The sequence below is a fragment of the Brachyistius frenatus genome, unplaced genomic scaffold (genome assembly GCF_029030835.1).
Source record: "Brachyistius frenatus isolate BFR_SWC_R1_liver_20210118 unplaced genomic scaffold, ASM2903083v1 Contig_55, whole genome shotgun sequence".
NCBI classification, from domain to species: domain Eukaryota; kingdom Metazoa; phylum Chordata; class Actinopteri; family Embiotocidae; genus Brachyistius; species Brachyistius frenatus.
In genome coordinates, this window is record NW_027210654.1 from 2492501 (window position 1) to 2502778 (window position 10278).

Consider the following 10278-nt stretch of genomic DNA (forward strand, 5'->3'; position numbering starts at 1 on the left):
GATGGAGATTAAGCTCCGCCTCCTGGACCTGGAGAACGTTCACATCCCCGACAGCGCCCCGGTCGTCCCCAAACCTCCGAGCAACTACAACTTCTGCTACGACTTCAGCCAAACTGAGCAGTAGAGGGCATGCAGTAGAGTGTGAATGTGTAAATACAGTGTGTGTGTGTGTGTGTGTGTGTGCGCGCGTGATGAGATCTGACCGGTGCATCCATGCACTTATTTTTTCCGTAACACAGATTTATAACATTAGATTTTTTTTTTTTTTTTTTCCTGGTCTTCTTCATCCAAGTGAAACAGCGAAGAGGAGACAACATGCGGAAAGTGACTGAAGCTACATCAGTGTTTGGAAATCGCTACGAAACGGATTTTTTTTTTTTTTTTCCTCCGTAGCTCTCTCGATGTTCAGCTCTCCTCTTCTTTCTCCTCCTTCCTGCTCCGGAAACCTCGACACAACGCCAACAACAGTTAAATCCTCTACTTTATACAATTCAACCACTGAAGTAATGGTACTTTCAATTTGTTTTTATAATCATTCTATATTTCTAAATATATCTAAAGTATGTGTAGTCGGAGGATTATAGGCTGGTTATTACTGGTTAAACCTGTAGATGCTTTGTTTCGTCCCAGAAGGCGATCTGCGCTCATTTCTCTTCAGTTCATGTACTTTCTTCTTTTTTGCTTTTTTTTTTTTTTTTTAAAACGGGCATTAACTAGAACGCACCTGCTTTCTCACAATACGGTACCTTTTTAATTTGTTTCCAACGTATGAAAGAAATGCAGCATATTCTTTTCAACGTTGGGACAATATTTTTGCTCAATACGAGGTGCGATCCCAAAAAAAGTTGCGACTGTTCCTGTTGTACGGCGACGAGCTTGATCAACATCAGCATCCGAGTTCCACGTGTTTTTGTGACAACCAGGACTTGTAAGTTTGATGAAATTTGGCTTCTGATTACCGAGATGCCCTTGAAATGCTTCAGAAAGCCGGTTCGAGGTGCTTTCAGTATAATTTTGTATTTAGAAGATGGTACGTCGGGTCAGGAGGAGCAAACCAGGAGCATGCCGGCGTTTTCTTTTTTTTTTTTTTTCTTTTCGCGGTGTTGCGCACCGGGAATTCGTCCCCCAGGGTCTGACCGTCAACGCCGAGCGCCAATCACAGCGTCCAACAGCACCGTCGTTGCCTTTGACCTCCCGAGCCGCCGTATTTTCAGGCTCCGTACGACGACTTGTTGTTCCCCAAAATGAAGGTCGAGCCGAAAGGCTCGGCGTTTTAACCGTGCGGTGGAGCTCCGGTGCGAATCGCAGCTGGTGCTCGACGTTGTTACATTTATTACATATTCGCCGGGCGCGGCGTATCGCTACGAGGGGAAAACTTTTAATGGGACGGCGGCTCGGTTTAAAGTAGGTACAGTTTCTGCTTGTTACAGGCACAGTCTCGAACATTTTGATCGCACCTCGTAAAACCTACAGGCGCTCAATAAATGACGGCTGTGGAGCAGAGATGCCGTGAGGCTCTGTACGACTTGCAGATCTGCATCAGGTACCAATCTTGGTTCTTTAATGCGAACAGGAAACTGTACCTTTTGGTTCAATCAACAGTTTGATCATGTGAAAAAAAAAAAAAAAAAAAAAAAGTACTGCTTGACCTGCAATTGTCCCTGTAAATCTGTATGATAATTTAATTATTGACAGCTGAACTGCCTTCAATCAAATCCTGTTTTAACTCTAAAACTGATGCTTTTTATATACAAGGTACTTATGATGATGTAATGGAGGCAACATGTACAGTCTACACTCACCGAGCATCCAGCGCTGACACTTGAATAACTGACGCAGGTCTACAGGAAATCAAATGGTGTGTTTTTCCTGCATCGGGCCGTTTCATTTCAACACGGTCTCGATTGTCCTCTGCAGTGTGTTCCTGACGCACAACCCTCTGTGATGATACTGAATCTTGTGCTTCGGGTGACTTCACACAAATAAACGGTTTGATTTATACTGAAAAAAAACAACAACCAAGTATTGTGTTTTGTTGATGGCGTCGTGGCCAAACTTCCGTTTATTTATAAAAGACTTTTCTTTATATATATATATATATATTGATTCTTCATCTTTAAAGTCTACAGTTCTCCCTCTATATAATAAGTGCAAACAATACAAAATTATTCAGCAATGTACTTGTAGTGTAGAGATTTTACTATATTGATTTTTCTTTTTTAAATATATTCTAGAATTAGATTAGAGTGCTTGGCTGAGAAAACAAAAGGAAAGATGTAAATGTCCAGAAATGTATTTTCACTGAAAAAGTTTAGTTTTTGTAAGATGATGGTGGTCCGTTTCCCGAAAATGCTATTTCTTAAAATTTTGTTCCCGACAACGTTGGAAGTTCTTTTTTTTTTTTGTATATCCGAAAAAGTTAAAACTATGAGTGCAGCACATGGTGGCGGGCTCACGATTACAATTCTCTAAAGGGAAAATAATAGTTTCTCCTGAGAGACGATGGGCAGAATACATTTCTTGCAATCATTCACCTTCACTTCGGAGTATCTTCTCTTTGCTTTCGCATTTTAACTTCTATTTTAGCAGCACAGAACTGTTGTTATTACATATTTCTCCTGTTTTGTTTGTGCTGAAAAAAAAAAAAAAAGTTACCAAAGCTTCTCGGTAAGCTTTTATATGAAGCTTACGTAAAGCAAAGAACCTGGAATGTCATTTTAAGTCATAACCGTTCACAGTTATGTAATTACATTGTTATATTTATATTAACTCGCGATTTAAAGGAGCAGCTTGTGTTTTATATTTCTGCCTGCGCTTCAGCTACACATTTTCCAAGATTAAATAAAGTTAAATAAAAGCACCATATTAATATGAACGCGCGTTATCTTTGGGGCGACGCATGACACTGACATATCGAATATTTCATGCATATTTTCTTCATACTGTGGCACCTGCGTGTTTCTGTTTCCAGGATACAGCACCTTGAAATGCCTTCCTTAGATGAAATGTGTGCCCTCAATGGTGATGCACCACTGAAACATTAACCTCCCAACGTGTTTCCCTCGGAGGTGCCTGCCCCCTCAGGTGAGGAGCGATTATTTCTAAAACCACTTAACGGATGACGTGTTAATTTCAGGGCGGCTACAAACGGACCACTTCTCTACATTTCTTTCGGTTCTTGTGCAAAATGCTGAAATGTGCAAAAGCTCCACTCCCGGAGCGGGCTTTGGTCAGCAGGGTTGTTTTTTTTTTTTTTTTACCAGCGGTCATCCGGGACATTCGGTCAGAGTGCGAGTGTGAGATCGGCCCCACCTATGAACTTGTAGTGGACGTTTTCCAGGAAGGGCAGCTGTGATTGGAGGAGGTCCACCGTTGTCGTGGAGACGTTTTTGCACCTTGAGATGTCGAGTGTTCTCAGACGCTTGCAGTGGTGCACCAGGAGGAACAAGGACCTGCGGGGTTTAAAGGTCAACAGCTTAGAGATGTTTTTTTGTTGGTTTTTTTTTACCCACAGCGACACACAAACAAACAAATAGTGCTCTTACACGTCAGGACTCTTACTTGTGCAGTACTTGAATTTTAACAGGGTACTGTAGCTTTGATTATTTGACACAGAAATGAACTCCTGCCCTCTCTTTAACACGCTCGATAAACAAACGGATGGCTTCTGTCCAGCAGCAGCGTGGCGGTACTTAGTGAAAAAAGAAACACTTTCGTGTGACGCCTTGATTTTGAAAATCCTTTAAATCCGTAGTCCGGCCCCTTCCTCTACGCAGCAGAGATGGCGTCCGTTTAGGGTGAAAAATGTCTCGCATCTCACACTTTTTTCGACCGTTTAGAGCGCATCATCTTGGGTAGCTGTAGTGCGCCGCGTTTGTTCCTGCGCTTGACAGCGTGAACGCACTTATGCACTCAAAATAGTGCGTGTTAGTGGGTAAGAACGCCATTCGGCACACAGCAGTAGAGAAGACTTATGGACCACTCGCCTGTCCGTGATGTTATGACAACAGGAGAGGTAGAGATGCTGCAGCCGGTGGAGGTACGGCACAGCCTGTGCCACCCCACGGTCACTGATACCCGGGCAGTGGCTGAGAGCCAGGCTCGTGAGGCTGCGGCAGTGCCAGGCCACCGCTGCCAAGCTGGCGTCGGTGATCTCCGGCAGCATGGAGAGAGACAGGCGGTGGAGGTCCGGGTAACGTACCACCTGGGGAGAGAAGGAACAACACGACGTTCAAATAGTCTGCAGTCCTGCACCGACGGGGAAACATCTGCCTCTCTGCTCAGCCTCCAAACCTGTGTGATGCTGCTGTCGGTGAGTTTGGCGCAGGCGGAGAGGTCCAGCTCCTGCAGCCTGCTGAGAGCTAAAAGCGAAGCTCCGGCCTGCTGTTTGAACTGCTCCAGGTCGTTCTGAGTCACCAGCTTGGGGCGCTCTTCGAAAGGCATGCGAGGAGGCTTGAAGAAGCCCATGTTGCCGAAGGTCCGGGTGAACTTGGGGCCCTTGTCACCCTGCGATTGTGTCGAAGCAAAAACCAAAAGTCTTGATTTTTTTTTTTTTTTTTTTTTAACTGCTGCTCCTCGGCCACATTTTAAAATGACGCATTTAATTTAAACATTTCAATTTAAAGAACAGGAGAAAGCAGCTGCGGTTCTCACCGTCTCGTCCTCCAGCTCACACTTGGTTGTTTGCACCATCCCCAGCAGACCCCAGTCTGTGACCTCCTTACACCAGCCGAGCCGCAGAACTACCAGCTGCTGCAGGTAGGTGGCGACCGCACGCACGGAGAGGTCAGTCACGTTGACGCACGATGTCAGGTCCAACTCACGGAGAGTATTTCCGAGAAGCTGGGTGAGAGAGAAAACGGCCAGATCCTGAAGACAGAGGAAAAAGAAGTTCAGGTTGTTTTTTTTTTTTGTTGTTGTTGCTTGCGGCACAAACAAACACAGACAGAACAAACACTCACACTAATGTAGGTGCAGCTCTTGAGGTTGAGCGTCTTCAGCTGCGTTCTGACGACACTGGATCCCTTCAAGCCTTTCACCATCTCCGTCCCGCTGATGTGCAGACACTCGGACAGATCCAGAGACTTCAGGGACGACTCTGACAGCAGGTCAGCGAGGCCTGCGGACGACATGGAACCGTCGGCGTGAAGTCAAACGTACGTTATGGCAGACCGGACGACGGGCGCGTAATGACGCATGTACGGCGTGAAACGGGACGATTTCGCGCAAATTAAACCTCAAAGCTATTTTAAAAGGTCTCTTCCGGCCACATGGGGGCAGCGTAACGAGCTGTAAACGCAACACTGGAGTCATGACACGGCAAGCGTTAGTAATTCCAGTCTCAAATGTGAAAGTATTGATTCATTTTCAGTTTCAAAACTTTCCTCTGCATTTAATTATTTATAATGATCAAGAGAAAGATTCCTTCACCAATGGATGTGTTCATGATCCCCTGAGGAGGATTTTTTTTATATTTACAGTGACCGAGCCTTTTGTCTAGCGCCCCCATCGGGTCTAAATGTGCCTTCGACCAGCACCTTGATCAATGCCATTTTTAATTTTCATTAAATTTTCATTAAACTGATCTTCATTCGTCAGAGGAAGATATTTTGTTATTTTCTGACCGCCTGACTTTCGCTTTGCTACCAGCAATACACCAAAAAAATAATATCGCTTTCTAAATTCATGCTCCTCAGAGGATAAACCCTTTTCAATTTTAGACTCCATGAGCTCTTCTCCAGTATCAGCGTCAGCACAAGGGGTTAACTTTGCACAGCAAAATTTCACAGTGGACCAGATTAATGGCAGAAAAATGTGGTGAACACATTCATGCTCCCAGCAGGATATAGCTTTATGTTTTTATTACGTTCACTGTATTTTCATTAGCACCATCATCGGGACAAAAGGATTTCGGCCCCACTACGGAGCTGGCTCTTGTTGCGTTGGCCTATTAGTTTTGATACATTACAAATGAATCATCAAGTCGATGACTCCACCTTTTTCAGTGATCCTCCAGTCTCTGGAGAGGGAGAGGTGTGTCAGGGGCTTCAGGCCTCCAGCTATGGCCTCCACAGACCTGCTGGTCAGCTCGGTGCAGCCACTGATGTCCAGTTTGAGGAGGCTCGTCTGGTGCTTCACCAGAACCTCCACCGAGTAGTCGGTCAGCTCCTTACAGCCGTGCAGAAACAATTCCTCCAAGACCAAATCCTGCACCTGGAACGGGGAGAATATTTTGGATTTTAAAATGACTCAGCGTCAACAGCATGCATCCTGACTCTAAACCAGTACAAAAGCCTTTTGTTCCCCGTATAAACCGCCAAATATGTGCCCAGTTCCATGTTGTTTTAGATGAGTCATTCCCGGGTGCTCTTCTGCACTGACCTGTGCAATAGTGCGCAGTGACTCCGGGGTGATGGAGGTTCTGCTGAGGTCCAGAGCGACGAGGGTGGATTTCTGCTCCGTTAACAACCTCCTCAAGTTCCTTAAGGACAGCATTGCTGAAGAGTCCTCCACGGCTCCCACGGGACACCCCCGATACGGGTCAAACTCAAAAGCGATATGGCAGCCGGCCAGCGAGAGCCGGCGGAGGTGCGGTGTGCACCCGGTGAGCCGGTTGAAGGTCAGGTCAGAGAGGTAGCGAAGGTCGGACAGATCCAGCTCCTCCAGACCACACAGAGCTGACCGGACCTGCAAACGAGAGGGCGGAGTTTGAGCTGAAATGGGACCTTTACCGCAAGTGGAAAAACAATGAAGTCGTGCAGTGACGATACAACGACAACAAAAATCTCCTGAGGTGAACTCGTATGAAAGGTCAAAGTAATACTGCGGGGGAATTCCCATCGGTTAGATGAAATACAGATACTGAACTCTTCTAGTTCAAAGAAATCGGTTATGTACAAATATGTAGCCGTATTAAGTGTTCCACGGTGTCCAACTTCTACTGATATTCATATTCAAATATATTCAAAATAAATATTTGATCTAAAAGCACTCCTTTTTTACCATGCACTCATTTTTAGCCCTTTTTTTTTTTATCACTTCTTACCATGCAGCAATATATTAGCATATTTTGCATACACCCTTTGAATTAATAATACCATAAAGTGCTGCTTGACAGTTCAGTCCTTATGACATGCACTCGGTGTTTGGTGGAATTAGGAAGTAAAAATCAAGTGGGAGAGTGACCAACGGCGAGAAAACAGAAAAACACTATTTCTATTTTTAGCTTCGCTTTGTAAAAAAAAAAAAATGCAAATTTTCTATGTTGTTTTCACAGAAATCTCCAAGGCACACAAAAATCTATTTTATCTGGTCTTAACTGGCGTTTTTCTTTTCTTTTTTTTTTTTTTACCAGATATTTAGTTTCTGCATTTTTGGCTTGTGGAACAGAACACATCACACTTGCTTCGGCCAAACTTTACTGTAAACGATTTGCTATTATTCATCTCCAATATACAGTAAACACAGTATGACTAAAGAGATGGATGAAGATAATACAAATGGAACCGGTATTGAGGATGCTCATATCTAACCGAAACAATGGTCAAATCCCAGCCACCATGCTGCAGTTCGATGTGACGCAGTACCTGCTGCCGGTGCTCCTCCCTGGAGAGGAACGCTCCGGACATGAAGAGACAGTCCAGGCCTCTGAGGTCCAACCTGCGGAGGGATGTCAGGCGAGGGAGGAGGGCCAGCAGAGAGGCCTCGGTGATGCTGCTACCAGGCAGGGCCAAGCTTTCCAGTTTAGAGCCCAGATACACCCCCACCTGAAGGGGACGGGACACGAGAGGAGACCATCACACATGAGGGAAGAAACAATTATGGGAATTCAAAGAGAGGATGAAGAAAACCAATAAGAGCAGAGAAAATATATGAATAAAAGTCTGAACAACTAAACAAACTATTATTATCAAAGATGGAAGATATTTCTGTGCTGCTAACTATTGATCAGTTCACATACTTTTGCCACTTACAGATATGTAATATTGGAAAATTTCCCTCGATAAATAAATGACCTAGTTTAATATTTTTATCCGATTTGTTTAACTGGTTTCTCTTTATCTGTTTTTAGGACCTGTGTAAAAACATCTGATGAGGTTTCAGGTCATATTGATGCATAAATACAGAAAACTAAAGGGTTCACACGCTTTCAGTCACCACTGTGTGATGGTTCGTATTGTCAACGATGCTCCAACTGTGAAAACTTAATTCTACGTCACTTCCTGCAGATCAGACTTTAGTCTTTATCTTTGCGCGGCGCAAAATGTCTTTATCAGAAAATTCAACATTTGTGTGTTCACATGCAAAGAGACAAATATTATCATAAGTGTCAATAAAAGGTGAATTGTAAACCGTGGCCGCTCCGAACCTTGAACCGTGACGTGACACAACCTGTCAGTGTCACGGTAACACAATACAAACAATCTAGACGGTATATTTGAACTGTTACGTCTTTATGGTGGAAAGACTTCTGTTCTTGCCTGATGGCAGTGCGTTTCTTACATGAATAGATTCCACTCATGTTCGGTTTGCTCAACAAGTTTTTTTTTTTTTTTTAAACGGCTTTCATATAGCCTGGAGGAGGAGAAGTTCTGTGCGATCGCTTCTTTGTGGGTTTATGTGAAAACACGACACTGGAAAAAAAAAAATCTTTCCTCACAATTACTCTAGAGCCCAAACACTCTCACGATGCTGGTTTTTTTTGTTTTGTTTTTTGTCCAACCAACAGCATAAATTTGCAAAGATGTTAAAAACTAAATAGAATTATTTGACAACGTTACAAAGAAGAGCAGCAAATCCTCACATCTGAGAGGGTTGAGCCATGAAATGTTTGGAATCCGCATGAAAAATGATTTCAACAAAAACAGTTGTCAATTCATTTTGTTTTTAAATTGACTAATCACTTCACTCCAGAGGTATTTGAGTGTAAAGTCGGGTCCTCAGAAATGAAGTAGAACATGAAATAGAAACTTTAAAGGAAAGATTATACTCTTAACAGTTTAAATTTGTACTTAAATCCAGTACGTTCTCTCATGTAGCCCGGTCCGTACGGGAAAACTCGATTTCTTTCTACAGATAATCTGGCAGTATTTAGCTGGTTTATGGGTCCTTCTTCTGAGGCCGTGTGTGACCGCTTCTTTGTGGGTTTATTTAAAAACACGACACTAACTTTAATCCTCACGTGGTGGCGGCGATACAATTTTTCACGACAAAAACAGCTGTTTTAGTAGAGAGAAGGAGGCATTTCTGAGTGACACATATCTTCTCATGGGAACAGCATACTGCACCTCCAGAAGCAGCGACCTGGAAATACTGAAGCCATCAAGTTGGCTGATTATCAGGCTGCAGCGCGACTTCCTGCCCAGACCCCGGACCAGCTCCAGACACGAGGCTGAAGCCGGAAAGCAGAAGGTGACATTCTTCTGCACAGAGAGAAAGACACACAGGTTACATGAGGGTCGCCCTCGAGCGTTACGAGCTTGTGCACACTTTACCGGTCACCTTTCAATCAGTCAGCACTCTTTTATTATGCAAAAAATTAAAAAATGCTGCCAGCCTCGTCTCTGCTTTGGAGCAAAATACCTGAAAGCGCAGGTCCTGGCTGGCGTTGTACCAGCTGCGGCAGATCTGGGAAGCTTCCTTCCTGTCTGAAGCGTGAAGAAAACTCAGGATGTAAACGATGATCTACAGCAAGAGACAAAAACACAGCATGAGGCTGGAAGAGACAGAATCCACCTGACAGCATTGGATCATCTCAAATGACAGTGTTAAGAGTGTGCAACAGTGACAAATGACAGTGTTGTCATTCACCAGCAGTACGTAGACTGCAGCCCTGCTGGGAGCTCCCATTGGTCTGCAACTGAATGAATATCCAGCAGAGTGTTTCTGTATGCAGGAGGAAAAAAAAATAATGAGTACTAATAAATGTACTCACCTCCAGAGGCAGCTCAGGTGTTTCTATAGAGTCCTCCCCATCGCTGTCTTCCATCTCAGCTTCTCCTCTGTTATTATAAAGACCTGCAGACCATCGTGAGTTCAAACTCTATGCTCGTTCACTAACTTTAGCTTTTGAGCTAATACCTACTAGCTCGTCTCATTTTTTTTTTTTTTTTTTTTTTTTAGCTGATCGATAAAATGACCAATTAATGGTCAATGGAAGCAACAACCAAAAAAAAAAAAAAAAAAGGAGATTAGTTGCTACTTTACAGCGAAAACGCTTCTTCAGGGTCTCAGTAGGTCTCTGTTGGGAGTCTGACTTCGTATGGATCAGCTGACCGC

At 43.9% G+C, this 10278-nt stretch overlaps 2 protein-coding genes across 3 annotated transcripts in view; one reads left to right on the plus strand and one right to left on the minus strand.

Moving 5' to 3' along the window:
* elmo3 (engulfment and cell motility 3) overlaps nt 1-2816 on the plus strand; it is a 25199-nt gene extending 22383 nt beyond the window's left edge. For both annotated transcript variants that reach the window (XM_069705362.1, XM_069705363.1), the window contains one exon: nt 1-2816. This exon is cut by the window's left edge and continues 89 nt beyond it. In XM_069705362.1, coding sequence (XP_069561463.1) covers nt 1-124 — 124 coding nt within the window. In that variant the 3' untranslated portion in view covers nt 125-2816.
* A 423-nt stretch (nt 2817-3239) lies between these two features.
* On the minus strand, nt 3240-10264 carry fbxl9 (F-box and leucine rich repeat protein). Its single transcript, XM_069705364.1, has 11 exons — nt 9935-10264; nt 9583-9684; nt 9288-9422; nt 7587-7766; nt 6382-6687; nt 5997-6213; nt 4962-5119; nt 4654-4869; nt 4294-4506; nt 3987-4204; nt 3240-3452 (listed from the first exon to the last, which is right to left on the minus strand). Exons 1-11 carry the CDS (start codon nt 9986-9988, stop codon nt 3284-3286), a joined length of 1968 nt encoding a protein of 655 aa, XP_069561465.1. The 5' UTR covers nt 9989-10264; the 3' UTR covers nt 3240-3283.
* Between the last annotated feature and the right edge of the window lie 14 nt (nt 10265-10278).